We start from the raw sequence: 20,229 nt of genomic DNA, 5'->3' as shown, positions 1-20,229 counted from the left end.
TGAAATTTATTTCTGTGTTTAATGAGACCGAGTTCATGGAAATCGCTGCAAAATTGATGAATATATTTGAATATGTTTTATTCAAAATGATGTTTTTACTAATTAATATCATAGCCACACGCTAACCACCTGTGATTCATAGTATGTCGTCGAACAATCTACAGAAAAGATCTTTATAGATGATTGGAATCAAATCACGTGGGCGAGTACTGGTTAGTCTGTTGTCTTTCATGTACGTAGTTTATACAAATCCCATTTTCATGTAAACAACTGAAGTAGCAAGTGAAGAAATGTATAAAGGGGTGGCGGAACATTGTATGAAATCTATTCGATTTGTGTAATAGCGCGAATTTATTTTCGAATCATGTGTATTACCAGCAGCAGCAGCAGCAGCAGCAGCAGCAGCAGCAGCAGCAGCAGCAGCACAAGTATTAGTTGTTGTAGGAGAAGCAGCAGTAGCAGTAGTAGAAATAGTACTTATATTTGCATCAGCAGCAGCAACAGATGCATCAGTATAGTCCGCATATAAAACATTTGGTATTTCTAAAATTACGCATGAAATATTTCCAATATCAAATGCTTCAATTTCACGGTTATAGGGCGATTACCACAACTATTCCGCTCACCGTTGAAATTGTATACTTCTGACAAAAGCTCCGTATCTTTATGACGGAAAGAAACATGGCGGACGTAGCAATATCAGGTAACCGGGTGACAAAATATTTTATTATAAGACACTGCAAAATGATTGCCACTTGCGAAGCACTCAAGCGAATTTCTGAACCAATACGTCGTCTATTTAAAAGTTTACCAGTCGTGAGATATTTAGCATGACTTTGAAACAGTGTTTACAAAAAGTCGTGTCGCGCTCGACACCATTCGTACTTGTGAGAAAAATAATCAGATGATTGTCGATATGTCAGACCTGATGTGACAGACTTAAATCATTGTATATATAAAAAGAACATGCCAAACGAACCGTTTTGTTTAAATATCTGTTAAAGGGGCCTATTCACGTTTTGGTAAATTGACAAAATTTAAAAAAAAGTTGTTTCAGATTCGCAAATTTTCGTTTTAGTTATGATATTTGTGAGGAAATAGTAATACTGAAGATTTACGATGCTCTAAAATATCCATTATATGCATCTTTTGACGATTTGAAAACCTGAAAATTATAAAGCGTTGCAACGCGAAACGATTGAATAATTTGGAAAGTTCTGATTTTGTCGTTATATTTTGTGAAACTACGAGGATTGCTTATATAAAGTAAAAAATACATGCCTTTATAACATGAGCACGGATGGCCAAATGGTCTAAGCGGAAGACATTTTACTCCAGGACTCCAGGGGTCAGTGGTTCGAGCCCAGTTGAGGGTTACTTTTTTTCTTTTTTTTTAAATTGTATTCTTGTTTTTTTTACTGGAGATTTTTAGGTCCATGTTTAAATGTATCAATATAAAGCATTTAATGACAAAATTCAATACATGCCAAAAGAAAAAGCCTCTTTAAAGGCCTACTTTTTTGTGAAAACATACATCACTTACATAAATATCGATGCACCGCGCAACATTGATTATTAACACCGTATTTATATTCCGTGTCACTGAAATTCGTGACACCGCTAACTTTTGCACATGGTTTTAAATGATGTGCTAGAACGAGCCATCGTGAGCTGAATTTATGTACGATAATCTTCCATTTATCAAAGTTACATGTCCCAGAATTGATCTTGAAAATGATGGCATTCTTGCATCGAAAAGGTTCACCGGGATCGATTGTCTTGCTTTCCAGTACGTGGAGGGCACATGTTTAAGTCTCATATTTCAATTTATCTATTGTTGTGGTAAAATACAATCATTATTGATAATTAGTATTTATTGATTTCAGATTCATAATTCATATCAACATCAGAAGAAAGGTGTCCAGCTACGATTATGGAAAGGTATAAGCAAATGTTGGTGTAGAACTGACATGCGGCCTTGTTTTTGACAGAGGGATACGGAGCTTTTGTCAGAAGTATAAAATTTCGACGGTGAGCGGAATAGTTGTGGTCACCGTGAATACGTATCAACTTGCTATATTATCTTTGCAAGGGAGACAAGTCGTTATAGTTTTCATTTTCATCAATAAACGTTGGTTGCTTCCCATATTAAACGAAAATTGCATTTCATTCTTTCCAACCACCATAGAGGTGATCGTATTGGCAAAAACTTGCCTTATGTACTGGATTTGTTTGTTTTATAATGTAATATGTTTTAGTGTTTTATTGTTATGGATCACAAGTGCAGTTGGTAACATAAACAGAAACGGGAAATACCATAAAAATGGCATTCAATTAGTCATTTGAAATTAAAAAAACAATGTTTCATTTCACTGCGTTTCTTGTTTAAACGAGACGTTTCAATGAGTTACTCTTAATTGAATAATGAGTCACCAATATTCACAGAGCGAGTGTCTGTTACTCGGACTTAACTTTTCCTCGACTAATTATTCACGGCCGTTAATCACGCGCGCCACCTCTTTTTAGAGATTCATTAATAAATGAGCCAATGCAACTTCCGAGGTGGCGCTCAGGCCCGGGTGTTTTGATATGTAACGGATAATTTTACAGCGTGATTAGGTGTTATATGTTTTTTTCAATATATTTCGCATAACATGTATTTTAAAAAATCGGCTAATGTGGTGCGATTTAGCGATTATAAATTCATCCAAAGATGTACAGAAACATACAATCACAACTCATTTGGAAACGTGATGACCTTAATTATAAGTTGTGGCATGGTTGAATTCGTAAAAGCAAATCGATGTCTTTTGTATGTGTTACGAGCAAATTCCAAGGCAATTAAATCGCTCATTACATAAAACGATTGCTTGGAACCTAGTTAATGCGTGAATAAAAACATCGGCTTCTAGCCGATCTAATAGATAAATTTGCATTGTTCAAAAAGAGATGGAGTCAATGCCAATGAGGAGGCGCTCAGATTAGGAGGTGGCGCCAATGCACATGTATAGCTATTTTAAAGTGAAATGCTTTATGTTGTGGTTTCTATTATGTTTACAGGACTTACAATATTTTTGTAAGTTCAGCACATTTGAGTCGCGTGCGTTTTTAATTAAAAAAGTATTTTTTTAATAATGACTTGGTGGTTTTAAACGTTCGTCTTTGTTGGATCAGAACATGTATTATACAAAAAAGGAAACGAAAAAAGACCGAGCTATCTTAATTTTTTGGAGTTGATAGTGGGAAAAACAACATATATGAGCTTAATTAAGATTCGTTGTAATGGGCCTGTAAAAAAAACTTAAGCATTTGGATTAAGAGACACAAATCATTGTTTTAAGAAGAAGTATTATTTTTTATCTTACCTCTTACAAAATGACCTAATCCGATTTGCTTTGAGCGGTCACGTGCCCATGGTGTATATTATTTTATACACCCCGAGTAATTTCCATAAACCCCGAGTAGTCGAGTGGTCGGTTGAGATATATTCGCTCTCGTATGGTATGAAATTACTGAGGGTGTATATCCCACACACCATCAGTTACTAACAGTGTAACTAAAAATAGTACATCTTTGGATGAATTAATCTTCGCTGAATCGCACTACATTGCCCTATTTTAAAAATATTGCGAAAGATGTTAGAAAAAAAAACATATAAAACCTAATAACCCTATAAAATTGTCCATGAAATTTCAAAACATCCGGGCCTGAGCTCCAACTCGGAAGTTGCATTTGCTCACGCATGAATGCATCTCCAAAAAGGTGGCGCGCGTGATTAACGGCCGTGTTGAAACGCAATTCAAACTCAGTGGGGGTCAAATTACCAATCGGTATCAGACAACACTGCCTGACGTGCGCGTTGGCTAAATATCGACACCTTTGTACTTGATATCCGATCTCTTTGACATTCATAAGTTGAACGCTGAATAAGTATATCAATTTTCTTCAATCATTGTTAAACAATAAACGACAAGAAATTTGTATGGCTCGCTATAAGGGTCTTCTTGAAATCTAGTCAATACAATTGTTACGTTGAATTCACAATTTGTGTATTGTAAAATTGATGAAAATAATGTAAAATGCGCAAATGATTGTGGCGACATCTCAGCGATATCTGTCGCAGCTACTGTGTTGATGAAGATACATATATACTCTTTAAAATAGTACTAGTGGGAAGAACCTACTGAATCGATATGAGCCTCGTATTGGAAAAACTGCGCTAAGTGCATGTGCGTAAAGAGTCGTCCCGGATTAGCCTGTGCAGTCCTCACACGCTGATCAGCGAGAACACTTTCCTCCTAGACTGGATTTTCGTTAAGAGGGGACTTCCTTTAAATGAATATTCCACGAGCTATTCTGGGACGACAGTTTACGCACATTTATTAGGCCCGTTTTTTCCCAGAACGCCGTTGATATTATAATACACTAGCCACGGGAGAGCGGGTTTCGGTAAGGCTGCGTTGTAATGTGTAATACGTAACGGCAGCGAACTTAAGGTATACATGCAGACGACTAACGCCATTATACGAATTGATTCTAGAATGTTCATGTCATGTAGATATTCTTTTCGCAAACTCAATAAAAATATTAGTTTACACAAACACTAAATTACAGATTTGTACTACCCTGACGAGAAATATGAACGTCGCTAGACAAAAAAAAAATAATTACCTAAAGCAATAGCAATACAATGTATAGAACATACAGTCAAACCTGCCTTAGCGACCACCTTTGAATAGCGACCACCTGTCCATAACGACCACATCGATTTCCCCCGAACGATTTTACTATATATTTTTACCTGCGAATAACGCCCACTTGCACACAACGACCAGCGACCGCCATTTTACATTTCCAAAAGTCGATTTTGATAGCTTTCAACGACTACTTCAACGAACAGCGACCGCAATTTTACATTTGTATATTCTAATTGCTATTTAGTAGGTATTGGTGACCTATACAGAACACCGTAGCAAATAGCGGACACCCGAATATATGCTTCCCAAATGCGTCTTCATACAAAGCTTTGCCTATATCAGCAATTTCTTATCTGTTATTTACATTTCAATAAATTCAAAAAGGTTCGTATACATGTTCACTGCCCTGCATTATACTAATAAATGATAAAATAAACAAAGCGACGTTTAGAAGTCGTATAGACTTCGGTTGTTAATTTATCCAATTAACAAATACACTAACTACTATATGAGTGTCAATAGACTCTTATTGAATTCAGTCGCGACGCATTGCTTTTGGGAATATAAATAAGCTGACATTGTTTGCGTTAGTTTTGAAGCAAATAACACAATTAAAAACAAACGGATTAATATATAGTTACAAACTACTCGATGTAAGTATATTTTGTAAATTAAACTACAGCTGTTTACGACGCAACATCTGGTATGATATTGTTAACACGTGTACGATAAAATGTTTTACTCATAGTTATGAGTAAATTTATTATTCTCTATTCTCAAAATACTATTAAAATCTCATCATCTTTATAACCCATATCATCATTATCATTATCAAACAAATAATAAACCAAAGACAAAATAGGAGTGAGTGCTTGTATTTGACAGGACTTTCAACATATAAATGCAAAAAACAATTCTTCTGACGCCCGTATGTGTTGTATGTGCAATGGATATAGACCTCAACGGCACCGCTCAATTGATGAGCCTCGAGACGACTGGAAACAGTGTAACATCTTTGTTCAGGTGTATAAAGAACTGAAACGATACTATTTAAATGCTGTAGGGCATGTAATTATGAATTCTTCACATGCACATGTGTGTCATGTGAAAAAATGCAAATTTATTCATAACAATTAGACGTCATGTATATATCTCAAATAAAGAGTTACTGTTTGAATAAACTGATCCCGGCCGATGCCCAAAGTGCACACAGGACGCCCACAATGCCCATCAATCACGCTAACTTGCTTAAATATTATAAATTAACAATTGTGAAACATTAATTTGTTCAAAGAAGCTGCTAATATCTGCAAGATTCATCCATCACCACCAATCAAGAGAAGTGTACATGACTTCACGTACACCCCATACAATGATCAGTAGTAATAAACGATTCAGGTAAAACCGCGAGCGGGATACGCAACCCTACTGCCATTTTTGTTTTCTTATTTTTTCTTTTAATGGCAGGGGGACGTATGAGGACCCATGGCTCGAGACCGGTGTCTAGGTGCCTTCATCACCTCCCGAAACCTCTAATTTTAGAGAAATCTACAAATAAGCAGCTATTATTATACTGTAAACATTAAGTATTATTTAGTAAAAAATGTAATTAAAACATTATCAATTTCATTGCGCAAATTAACATAACAAACAAACATCAAAAGCATCCCGCACACACCCCGGACATCAACATAAAAACAAACAAATCACTCAAACCATAAAATCCATAAAGCACCTAAAAAGAATGTTGATAAATCATAAGTATTCCGAGAAATATATAAATGCATATGACGAACAGCTATATTAAACCGACTTCAACATCTAACCAGTCACACCAAAATGAAAATATTAAGTAATCGTACAATAAGAATGTCTTTAAATTAAACGTTCATTACGAAAGACAACAAAAAATAATAACACTGAAATTTAAACATACCAATATTTCAATAAATATGCTGGAGGTACTATCTCCAGGAAGTGAGAGTCTCGAAAAACATGACACCCATAACTTAAAAAACCTCATTCAAACACAATATTAAGTAAAAAATGAGTCAAAATAATCAAGAAAACTTAGCTGCTTCAGACTTAAATGAAAATACACCGATCGTCTTTCCCAGTAAAGGAATCGGTTTGTGTTAAGATCCCATCTCACATGGACTAAAAACCGAACTGAAAATATACTAAATATAGACTTTATAATTGCAAAATTATAAACATAAAAGCAATGTAACCAATTATTTAACCATACATATGTTCATTAAGGGCGGGCGGGCGGGGTTATCACCCTTTCGTTTTCTTGCCCCATAACTTTGCCTGTCAAAAACAACCCTCGAATGGCGTCTCACTAGATGTGCAAATCATATATACCCCAAAACGAAAAACTCGTGCGCTTTCGCGCTAAAACATGCACACAAAACCCGTGCATTATACGCGCTAAACCATTATCATAATCTCTCTTCTAAAAAACACGTATTAAACCATACTATACCGTATTTATCAAACCGAGAATAATTTCATTTACTCATAGTTATGAGTAAATTTATTATTCTCTATTCTCAAAATACTATTAAAATCTCATCATCTTTATAACCCATATCATCATCATTATCATTATCAAACAAATAATAAACCAAAGACAAAATAGGAGTGAGTGCTTGTATTTGACAGGACTTTCGAATAAAACAAAGAGAGAATACAAATAATATAAAACATAAAATGAATACCTAAATATTCTCAACCACGTTATATACCTCTCGAACTGTGTTTTAACTGAAAAGATACAATTATAAACATTTGTAAAAGCAATAAAATTAATTCAATCAAAATAGGCACACTATGGCCTTCAACAACGGTCAACTGACCACACAAGCCAACTGGCTTATCAACATCAGGCACACTCTGGCCTTCACAAACGGTCAAATGACCACACAAGCCAAACGGCTAATCAACATCAGGCACACTCTGGCCTTCACAAACGGTCAAATGACCACACAAGCCAAACGGCTAATCAACATCAGGCACACTCTGGCCTTCACAAACGGTCAAATGACCAATCGAATAATGCACAAGAGAATTAAACAGATATAATAAAACAATATTTACAAAATTAATGATAAACATTAAAACGGAAATAAAAAATATCATAATCATAATCATTATAATAATAATAACATACTACATAAACCATACCTTTATGTTCTCCAATACTTAATATACCATTCGTACTGTCCAGTTACTGCACTGCAAAAAATAAACTTGCAAAGATTGTTTATTCCATGTGAACATGCTTTTTAAGAAAATAAGTTCAACTCACAAAAGCCAACCGGCTTTCACACATCAGATCAACTTGCTTTAAAAAACGGTCAACTGACCATACAAGCCAACTGGCTTACCAAATCAGGCCAAATGGCCGTAAACAAATTGGTCCAATGACCACAAGGAAACATACACACAACACAAACACAGAACTTAATAATACTCAAAAGCATTTCCAAACCATTTATATAATAATATATTATAGTGTCTTTAAATGTGCTACGAACAACACATCATACATTTCAAATCACACATACATTAATAATGACTTTTCACAAATCTAAATTTAGCGACACCGATAATCTGTCTTTCAAAGAATCTTTAACATATCCGTCCTAAGTGGAAACACTTTTTCATCTACCATGTCTTTGCCAAAGTCTATCCACAGTCTTATTATTGGCACTTATAGATGCTCCACCAGAACGAAAAGAATGAAGTCCATATTTAGAAGAAACATAACCCAATAGACTTAACTTCTTCTTAAAACTATCATTTATAGTAGAATAACTTATATGCTTATTATTAGAAATCAATTTGAAACAGTGTTTAACATTACACAAATAAACTGGTCTAAACACATTATCAGTAGATGAACATGCAATATCTGCAACACACAAATACTTTTCAAACAATTTCACAGGACAAGTGTCTGTATTAGTTTTTGCAATCAGAACAGTATTACACTCTCTTAAAATGTCCGTTTTTGACTTTTCAACTTTTAATATCACAATGCGTATCTAAAAATACAACATTTGATCTTTTAACAGACAAAATTTCACTTATCCTAAAAAACCAGCATAAAATAAGAAAAAGATTGTAACGCCTCTTAAATACCCCAAAGAACAATCGCTCTCAGAAACAAAAGTGTGATAAAATTTCTTTAATATATCTGATGTAATAGGCTCCTTTTTAACTACAGGCTTTGCAATTTTCCGAATGCACACAAATAAAATACATCATAATAATCATAGTAATAATAATAACATACATCATAAACCATACCTTTATGTGCTTCAATACTTAATATACTATTCCAACAGTCCAGTTACTGCATTGCAAACAATAATTTTGCAAATATTGTAAATTCTATGAGACTTTCGTTCCAAGAAAGTTCGGTAACCTGACAACACAAGCCAACAGGCTTTCACACACCATATAGACTGGCTTTAAAAACGGTCAACTGACCATACAAGCCAACTGGCTTTCAAAATCAGGCCAATTGGCCTTAAACAACTTTGTCCAATGACCACAAGAGACATGCACAAATACCAAACACATTTTACTAATGTTCTCACAATCAATACGTATGTTCTGCTCTTAAATTTAAAACTACCGACTTGACATTTGTTTTAAGGTTCAATTCACCAACACAGACAAACTTTAAGCTACTGATCGAACCCTGGCTCAAATTTCCATGGCAATAGCATAAGCTCAATTGATATACTAGAACACCGTATTAATTTTGATTTACTAATTTGAAAACAACAAAATGCTTAACACACTCAAATACAAAGCTATAGGTACTTGGTCGGCTGCAAAACTCGTCAATTTTTGGAATTTTAACCCATCAAACAAATCTCAAAGAGAACCGGTATTGATGCAAAGTTGAATTTCTGTGACTCTAAAAGGAATACATGTACCATCTGAGAATAATCCCTGTTGCTGAACCGTTACTTGTTTTTGTTCAATTAAACGCAAAACCTAGAAACTCATTCATTTTTACGTGCTAAACCATAACCATACTCACTTTCTCTTCTAAATAATATGTATAGACCAACATCATTCGGTATTTATCAAACCTAAAATAATTTCATTCACTAAAAATTCGTTAATGTAGAAATATCCATTCACAAAATACTGTCAACTATTCCTCCTCCTCATCAATAACGTTAGCATCATCATCAACATTTATAACATCATCATCAATAAAATCATCATTATTAATCTTAACAAGTTATTTTCTAACACATAATTACACAAAAAAACAAAAAACAAATTATACCTTTCGAGCTGCCCTCTTACTATAATGTTACACTATTCATTATTTATTCTTCGAACTGTCCAGCTTCTGAAAAAATAAACTTCGCAAACATGTGTAAATGCAATTTCAACATGTGTTTTGAGACATTTTTGTGAACTGACACGCAAGCAAACTGGCTTATACGCATCTGAAAAAAATCTGCTTTCAACAAACTGTCAACGGACAACCCGAGCCAACCGGTTAATTTACATAAGCCAATCTGGCCCTTAATAACATACATTTAATGCTCTCCAATATATATAATATCCTTCGAACAGAACAATCTTAAAAACGAAAATGTAAATGTAAACGCACGTTTTAACAAATTTGATTAACAAACTACACGCGCTAACTGGGTTTATCCACATCTGGTCAACTGGCTTTCACCAAAACGATAAGCAAATTACACATGTTAACTGGCATTCAAAAAACGGCCAAACACCATAAAAGCAAAATGTCTTTACACATCAAGCCAACAGGCCACCAAACAAGAACAAAAACTATCACGAAAACAAAATGACTTTTATTGCAAATAAATCCGGTCTACTTTTATTATCATTACAGTACCTTATCTTTAAAAATGCATTTAACTATGACGAAACTAAATTTAACAAAACCGATAAATGCCTTTCATCTACGTTTAAAACAACAGTCTTATTGTCAACGCTCTTTTCAAACCAAATTTATACCACAGTTTATCTAAAATATCGTAAATTAATTAGCACATATGCATGCACCATTATTGACACCAACCTTGCAGGGAAAACTTAACGTCTAAAATTATTATGAAAATTATAATAACTCAAAATGTTTTAATTCAATTTAGAGATTATTTTTTTTAATTGTATACAACAATAACATATAAACTGTTTATTCAATATCCAGCGAACGAGATGTAATATATGCAAAACACAAACATGTTTCGAAAAAAGTTTACAAGACAAGTCTCTATAGCTGTTTCATAGATGAATAGAATATATATTTCCGTAATGTATCGATTTTTGATGTTTCATTCTTAATTCACAATTGGAATACCTGAATAGTTTAAAGATATGTTCGCATAAATTTGTATCCGCTCATTATCATACCACGTCATATATCGCACACAACCATCTAGCTGAATTATAAGGAAAACGGCATTTAATTGTTATTAATCGTTTGTTGAATTATACGCTTGGAACTAATACACAAACTTGTAAAACATGTATTACCATATAAGGTGTTATATCTTATAAACAATAAAAATAAAGCAAGGTGTTCGTAAAAACATGAGGGAGAGTGATCTAACTCTGCTATCAAAACAACCTGGAGTGACACACTATGTGGCCTTACCTATATATAATCCTACCAGACCATTACATTTGCGACCTCTTTTTGAACTTAAATAGTTTCATTTTTACCCAATAATCAAATCAATTGATGTATCTGAATAATTGGAACTTAACAAAAACAACAGCACAAATAAAGATATGGAGCATGTTATTGAATATACTTATCATAAAAGTTAACAAGGAACACAACCTGTGTTAATTTCAATCGGAATGTTGTTGCCAGTGTTATTACAATAAACAGAACCAACAAGTCTGACCTTTGTTCGAAGTTCCAGCTCACCATTCCGCTTCTAGCAGAGAATCAGTCCTCTCATCGAAAATCTCCTTCCGAATACTATGTATTTCGCAAATGAACGCCTAAACTACTTTATCACCCTTTCGTTTTCTTGCTCCATAACTTTGCCTGTCAAAAACAACCCTCGAATGGCGTCTCACTAGATGTGCAAATCATATATACCCCAAAACGAAAAACTCGTGCGCTTTCGCGCTAAAACATGCACACAAAACCCGTGCATTATACGCGCTAAACCATTACCATAATCTCTCTTCTAAAAAACACGTATTAAACCATACTATACCGTATTTATCAAACCGAGAATAATTTCATTTACTTTGTTTGGTAATCTTTCAGGTCTTTTGATTTTGCTCATGTATTGGTTTGTTTTATTGTAAGCGCACTTCACTGCGAGATGCCATACGCAGTGACAATCTATTCTAATAACCTGCTTCAAATCGCATAGCTTCTGGCCGCATTGGTTCTGTGATCTAGCCTGAGGTTCATAGCCTTTGATAAGGCTTTTGAGTTAGGAGTAATATCACATATTACAATCGAGCCTCTGGGCAAACCTGACCTAATGCGTCTGCGTAAAGTGTCGTCCCAGATTAGCATGTTCAGTTCGCACAGGCTATACAGGGTCGACACTTTCCGCCTGTACTGGATCTACGATAAGAAAAGACTTAAGTGAAATAAAAAAAAATCATCATAGCGGAAAGCATCATCCTAAATAAGCCTGTGTTGTCTGCACGGGCCGATCTGGGACGATACATTACGCGCATGCATTAAGCCCTGTTTTCACAGAGCGCGACTCAATTAAATATTCGTGGAATGTTAAATCAAGAAAAAGTCGCAACGTTTCACTTTTAATGTGTACTATATATAACCGACGAATGAATGGATTGATTAATGTGAAACGACATTGGCAACGTATATTTAATAATTATATAAATAGTCTAACAGATAAAAAGTAAATAGACCCAAAAGCCCTCATCGATTTGAATATTCATGAAATGCATCAGGGTTGACTGGTTTTCGTAATGAACAGGATTATAATAATTATACTTACCATGACTCTTGATGATGACGATGGTGCCGATGTTGTTGCTGATGATGGCGACGGATATGGTTATGAGCATTTGGGTGAAAATAGCGAAATATTAATATGATGATAACAATAAGGAATCATAACAGCAAGAGAGTTGTTTTATCCGACAAAGAAACACAACTTTATGAAATAACGCCCCCCCCCCCCCCCCACACACAAACAAACAAAACAAACAAAAAACAGCAACAATACTTGAACTAAGTTCATAGCAGACGTCTGTATATAGAAAAATGATATCATCAGCTCACTAGAATTGTCAACAGACGCGTGCATTATTTATCCCCTCATTGTATTTATTGGGAATATTTTGCGCAGAAGTAAAACAGTCCTAAATTAGAAATGACTCATCAATCAGCGTTCGATCTAAGGCACGAATCTGACACAAGAAAAAGTGCGTAAAAATGAATAGGGTCATAAAGAGCAAAACTAGAAATGCCGATTCTAAGAATGATATCATGATGTTATTAGATTGGTATTAATGTGATTTAAATGCATTTAATATCTGACATAAAAAGTATAGTTCTGAACACGAAATTTTTTCAAGTAAGTGAGTACTTAGTAAATATGGATAGGGGCATCGGTAATGATTTATTTAAAGAATTATGTTTGTGTAGGTTTATAATTATAAGTGTTTGATCTATCATATAATAATTCTGATTAATAAGCATCGATCAAGCGTTCGCTTGAAGCTGTAGTGACGATTCAAAGAAGCGTTTTAATGACGTCGACCGACACCGGGAGAACACACAGATACTAGTGACACCTTGTTTCCAATACAGTTTGAAATAGTAAACTACGCTCGTGCAGACGAGAAATAAGTTGCAAAATGCACGCGCGCGTATTACGAAAACAAGGCTGTAAAAGGCGATGAGTCACACTGACGTAATCATTATCATACTCATTCGAAGGGAATTCTCATGACAAGTTATCGGATTTTATCCCTAAAATGCTCCTGTTTCTAGGCGAACTTTCCAAGCGGCAGGAAGACGAAGTGACATAAGCAGATCGAAGCGAGTCAAGGTCAGCAATGCTTGTCAACGTGGTCGCGCGCGGGAAACGCGCCTCGTGCTAGAGTGTCGTCTGGTGTTCGCGTCTCGTGCTAGAGTGTCGTCTGGTGTTCGGAAAAATAAGCTACTTCGATAGTTTCGGTTTTACCACTTTATTAGGTAAGTTCATTACTTCATTTTGGATACTGTGAGTATTTATGAGTACATACGTAAAGCTCATATCGACTCCGAGGGTCAATTGTTGGGAGTTGGTTTGTTACAAATAGTAAGTTATATATACCGGTAATGGTGATCACCTAATCCTGTGTTGCGATTATGTAAAGCGTGTTGAATATAAACTGGATTTATTTGAATGGTAATAATGTCTTTACGTAGTTCCAGACGATGTAGTGATTTGAAAAATAATAGACTAACTCTGAAAAACACGTAACTGCCGGTATGATCAAAATCTCACCTTTTAAAATTACATTTCGTATAAACCGTTATTATTTGATGGCACTTCCATTGTTTAATAAAACGAGCCATCTCTGTTTAAAACTGTGGATTAAATGGGTTTGCACAAAATTGTTGAGGTTCTAATTGCAACTAGTTCACTATCATTTTTATATACTTACTGTGTCCCTGTTTAAAGTGGTGGCAATAAAAAATCACGTTAAATATTCATTCTATTTAAACGAAAAAAAACTTGATTGTATGTAACAGTTTCAATTTGGCATCAATCGAAAAAAATGCGTATAACCCAATAGCATTGGCATGTAACCATAAGCATAGTACAGTAAATTTCAATAATACATAATAGGAAAACTAACATACTTCCTAACAGTGCTGAAGAACTCGAGCAAACAAAAGGGAAGTCAACGAATAGTGTCGCATTTGTATTTGTGTCTTGTTCTGTGAAAATTGGGCAAAATGCATGTGCGGAAAGTGTCGTCCCAGATTAGCCTGTGCAGTCCGCACATGTTAATCAAGGACGACACTTTCCGCTTTAATGGTATTTTTGTTTAAAGGAAGTCCCTGCTTACCGAAAATCAAGTTTAGACGGAAAGTGTCGTCCCTGATTAGCCTGTGCGGACTGCACATGCTAATCTGGGATGACACTTTACGCACATGCATTTAGCCCAGTTTTCTCAGAACGCGGCTCATTTATTGGATCGGATATTTGTTTACGTCTGGTCAATAATACGCACGTTGGTCCCTCCGCTTAAAGGAGACATACATCAGAGACATGAGAGTTGTTTGATGTTGACCTGAAGGACATTAGGACAGAAGTTTCCGTCTGAGGATATTCTGTATGGCTTTTGATGTAGTATTGTGTTCTCTGCGTTCATGTGCACGGATATCATATCCGTTACAAAAACGCGTATATTGCTGTAGAAAAATCAGACTGGACTCCTAGACTCATAATTATGGAAACGGTTAGCACTCTATACGACATTCTTGGAAATAACTAATACAATCAAGTGTTTATTTTGTGAGGACATGGACTCATTAATGTGTTTAGCCTATGTCTAACCATTTATGTTTGAAATACAGAGTAGTTAAAACATGTTTGCAGCGTATAGTAATCCGAATACGACCACTGAGAGGTGTCAATAAGTGGTTAACGAGACAGGATGGCACTATTTTGATTTAGGTACGCAATTCAAGTAAAAAAACTCCACTTTTTATTCACGAAATCGTTTCAGACGTTGCCCGGCGCCAGGTCGTCAAGGTTGTTGGTTTAAAACGTGGTGAAGGAGACAGGTTAGGTCTATTTAAATTAAGGTACGAAACCCACTTTTTATTCATGAACTATTTTCAGACGTCTTTTGCCCGGCGCCATGTCTTCGAGGTCGTCTGCGACGGGTACCAGCTGTCCACAGGACAACATCCTGTGCTGCCCGGTGTGCATGGACGTCTACAAGAGTCCCAGGATGCTGCCCTGTCAGCACACGCTGTGCGAAACGTGCCTTCATTCATACATCGTGAATAAGTCGCGTGAACGCGTGCTCGTGTCGGACTTCCCGTGCCCGGTGTGCCGCGCGAGTACGCCGGCACCACGTGCCTTCACGAGGATTGACACCTGGGCGTCGCTGTTCCCGCTCAACCATCTGCTCGTCTCCCTGCTGGACTCCAGCTTTCAGGTAAGGAACAACGTAGCTCAAATACAACAAGTCGCAGTGGCGATGTTGGCATAGTGTCTGCCTTACGACCGTGAGGTCAAGGGTTCGATCCTCAAGGTGGGAGTGTGTTTTATATCTCTCCCCCCCCCCAAAAAAAAAAACAACAAAAAAAAACAACAAAAAATACATACCAAGTACCGGTTCTACTCAGGAAACGGGATTGAGAGCGTTTCAATAAGCTGTAGGTTTTCGATGCAATTGAGCTTAAATAAATAGGTTTAAACTAAATACAACATGTGTAAAATGCCATCTATTAAATCCATAGACGTACACGGTTCCTTTTTCTATATAGAAAATGCGGCTTGGTCCGTCTCCACTACTTTAACAGAACATTTTAAAGAATAAATGTAGTCGCCTGTAAGAAACAAAGATTACAGACGACAAAGCATGCGATTTACTTCAAGCAATTTATTGACGAAAAGATCGAGTACGTTTTTTGTACGACTAACTTTCAATACAATTCCGAATTTTGCCCAAATATTTACGGGAATGTAATATTTCAGGAACTCCTCGAGCGCGCCGAGACCTGCTCGAACGCCAGCGTCGCCGGGGACCGCTGCAGCGCGCATGCGGGCAAACCCATCGAGTTCTTCTGTACGGAGCACGGCGTGAAGATCTGCAGCAAATGCTTCAAGAACAACCACCGTCAGTGCGACGTTCTCGACATCGAGGAACACGTGGAGCTGACGTCACGCTTCAACGTCGTAAAGAGCGACGTCGAAAACGTCTTAGAGTACCTGAACGAGGCTATAACGCAGCTCCAGTCCAACATCGACCAGCTGTGCTCGCAGAAAAGCAGCATACTGGCCGAGGTGCAGGAGCTCCGCGGGAAAGTCGAGACCCTCTTCAACGCCATCGAGAGCGAGATTGTCAATAACGTCAACGTGCAACATGATGGCGAGGTTGAAGCGTTGACGGCTCAGTGTGAGAAGTATGAGCGAATCAAGTCTCAGCTCGCCGCATCGGAGAGGACGCTTACTGATTTGCCAATGGCTGGAAACGTATCCGAGACGCTGGACCGTATAACCGCCATAGAACGCGACATAAAGGAACACTTGGCGACGATTCGAAGCTGCCACGCAGGCATTCGGCAGATAAAACTGGAGTTTTCCATCGATGGGCAGCTGATTTCCTTCCTCAACTCGTTTACTCAGATTGGCAATATTAACTCGAATTACTTCGAGTCCAACCTCCCCGATCCTCCAGAGCTGAACGCGCGTGACAACGCCGGAAGTGAGAATTTCATGCCCTCGACACGTGATACGTCACGTGATACATCCATGACATCGGAAGACCTACAGCCTAGCAGTCCGCCGGTAAGGCACGTGTCTCCACGTGCGATATTTATTTCCCGCTCGAACATGTCAAGCACTTCTTCGAGCTCCTCTACCGCTACGACCACAGCAACCACTTCCTTCGCCAACAGCGCCATCCAGTGCACCACAAGCCACATTGATGCAAACATTCCCCCTCGCCATTCCAAGGAACCAAAGCGCCCTAAAACCGTTCCGATCGAATCTAACGCCCCGACCCCAGTGGTCCGACCCAGGCCCGAGCGCCCCGGAACTCGGGACGGTATTCCCAATTTCATACCGCGGTCCTGCTCAAGCCCGGTAACAAGTTCACTCGGTGCGAGCTCCAGCTCGAATCCGTCAGAGAGTTCAACTGATGGTATTCAACAGCAAGCTTCCTGCAACGAAAACGTGGACGATTCGACTCACGGCGCCGTTGCTTCAAAGTCCGTTGTTTGTTCAACCCTGAGTTCCTTGGGAGCGGCGGCGGTGACCGGCAGGAAACTGCTCGTGGATAAACCGAAACACCGCGCATGGCAGTACGTCAATATGGTATCCGGCTCCGGCGTCGGCGATAGTTCTTTACTGCGGAGGAATTCCGAGAAGGGTGATGCGGTCGACGACGCCGGTGTCGTCAAACAGCTATTCCGACACAGATCATCGTCAGCGTCCGACGGCGAGCGTGAGCGATTACCCGAGCAACCGTTCACCGTCGCAGACGACACGTTTGCAACGAGCGTCAATGCTGCGACGTCGTCCTTCAACCAAATTATCAGGAGTTTCCAGAATAAGCTAACGCCGACACAGCGAGAGACCGAATCAGCGCCGGTTTACGAGAATTCTGTTCTTGCCTCCGTCGCCTCACCGCCAACCAGCGATCGCCAGTTTACCTTCACGTTACCAAATACCACCGCGACGATGAGCCTAAGTAACCCGAAACACTGCTCGCGCATGAAGGATATCAACGTCCGAATAGAAAGTGACGTGAGAGAGTGTACAATAACCGGATCCGTGGAAATGGCTGACAGGCGTCTGGTTCTAATCGATTGTAACAACAGCAAAGTTAAGCTGTTTAACACCGATATTGCATATGTGGCACACCTGGACATGACGAAAGAACCATGGAACGTCGCGACCATGTCACCCAACGAAATTGCCGTCACTGTGCCTCTAGAAAAAACGATCCACGTCGTCCGCGTCGCGTCCGCGTCCATGAGCACGTTGCGTTGCATTGCAACCCGCCGGGAATGCTGGGGCGTCGCCTACATCGACCGGAAGTTCATCACCACCACAAAAGACGATGGAAACCAGGTTTCGTTCCTCGATGACAACGGAAGAGAGCTGCAGGTCGTGAATTTCGCCTCTCGGGAAAACCCAAACATTCTGCGACCGGTCTCGCTTTCTGTTTCAAACGACGGCGCCATCGTTTACGTCTGCTGCGAGGGTCAGTCTGGAACTAAAGGGTCTCTTGTGCGCATGTCCTCGCGAGGCGACGTTCTCTACGTCTTTGCAAACAAGGATTTGGACAGGCCGTATAGTGCTGCGCCCGACGCCAACAACGAGCACGTGTTCGTCACAGCAATTCGGTCGGCTAACGTGCTTATGCTCTCGGAGGGCGGGGCTTCGGTCCTGAGTCTTCTCACACGTAACAACGGACTGACACGCCCACAGCATCTGCACGTGACGTCATGGGACGGGAAGACGGTACTCATAATTACTGAACGCAGGTCTGACAAGGCATTTGTTTACTGCGTGAAATAAAATCACAGTTTGTGTAATTAGTTAAATAAAAACAGTGAGTGAAATACGCAAAATAAGCACCGTGTTTTTGAACTACGTAACTATAAAAAATCACTACATTGTCTTAGACATTAAATGAATATGTTTTGTTGACATGTGTTCTTATGTCCATGTCAATACAGTGTGTGTATTTTGATGTTTTGAAACGATGCGGCAATTCATATAACAATTAAAAAGTACCCATGAACAGCAACACAAACGTTTTGCTAAACAACCACGGGTTTCAAAATGCATTCCAGGCTAATAAAATGGCCGTTGGAATTGCACTCAAAAACTATTGTAGATCTGATGAAATTCTGATATTTTTTCGGTGCCGAATACTTTCTAATGCCCCAGTTAGTTTGCGTTTTGTTCCACAGTTGACATTGCATACCAGTATTTTTGTTTGTAATGCCTTTTGTACGTTTTATAGGAATGTAACGAGAGAAGTTAAGATCAATGTTGTGTTTTTTGTGGTTTTTTTAATTACGTCTGATTATGCTTCATTTAAGGTTCTTTGTAAATAAAAATGTTATAAATAAATGAAAATGTTATGTTCTACTAATAATGTCCATTAGATTTCTATACGTGGGACCAGTATGTTTTAGCGCAAGATTGCTAGCTGTTTCATTGGATTTTCTCACAATTTGACATAGAAAAATTTGATCTGAAATAAAAATGAAATACCAGGGGTAGTTACAGATTATGCCAAACCATATCTTGGTCAGCACTACACTACACTATTGTGTTGGCTGTCATGTTTGGTATAGGGATTGATGTTTGGTTATTGTGCCATTGGTCTGTTTGTCTATTGCATGATTGTATTTTGTCACTGTACATGAAATATGCACAAAAATAAAATAAAGACTTAAACCTTGCTTTAACGTGTGATTTTTCTCAAATATGAAACGGTCTGGAGTGAAATAGTAGAGAGATGAGCCCTTCTCCTTTTTGCTCCCCCTTCTGCACCTCTGGACTTGTCAAAACAACAAGAGGGCAATTGTGGCACTGGGGTCGCTCACCTGAGTAGAAGTAACGTTACACAAGGGTTGTTAAGTTACCAAAGGGTTGTTGTTTTTTTGTTTTGGCAGATATATAAATATATGCGTTAGAAGTAGGTTTTTTGTGTTTTTTTTTATGTTTTTAAAATATTCATTTGTTTTCCATTGTGACAAAGGTTTATTTTGGATGAAAGTGATATGAGGACAAAATATATAATGACCATAATCAGCAAAAGAAAATGG

The 20,229-nt window shown here is 37.8% G+C and overlaps 1 protein-coding gene and 1 long non-coding RNA gene across 2 annotated transcripts; one reads left to right on the top strand and one right to left on the bottom strand.

Annotated features, from left to right (window-relative positions):
- Positions 1 to 5,210: 5,210 nt before the first annotated feature.
- Positions 5,211 to 19,863, top strand: LOC127855593 (RING finger protein nhl-1-like). Its single transcript, XM_052391335.1, has 4 exons — positions 5,211 to 5,350; positions 13,708 to 13,911; positions 15,554 to 15,875; positions 16,418 to 19,863. The coding sequence occupies exons 3-4, from the start codon at positions 15,573 to 15,575 to the stop codon at positions 18,965 to 18,967; spliced, it is 2,853 nt and encodes a 950-aa protein (XP_052247295.1). The 5' UTR covers positions 5,211 to 5,350; positions 13,708 to 13,911; positions 15,554 to 15,572; the 3' UTR covers positions 18,968 to 19,863.
- On the bottom strand, positions 5,557 to 10,006 carry LOC127855594 (uncharacterized). The gene is made up of 2 exons (XR_008037597.1): positions 7,887 to 10,006; positions 5,557 to 7,466 (listed from the first exon to the last, which is right to left on the bottom strand). It is a non-coding gene; the product is annotated as an uncharacterized LOC127855594 (long non-coding RNA).
- Positions 19,864 to 20,229: the final 366 nt, after the last annotated feature.

This window comes from Dreissena polymorpha, chromosome 13 (genome assembly GCF_020536995.1).
Source record: "Dreissena polymorpha isolate Duluth1 chromosome 13, UMN_Dpol_1.0, whole genome shotgun sequence".
NCBI lineage: Eukaryota > Metazoa > Mollusca > Bivalvia > Myida > Dreissenidae > Dreissena > Dreissena polymorpha.
Note: the sequence above shows the minus strand (reverse complement) of the source record. Positions and strands in the feature narration are given on the sequence as shown.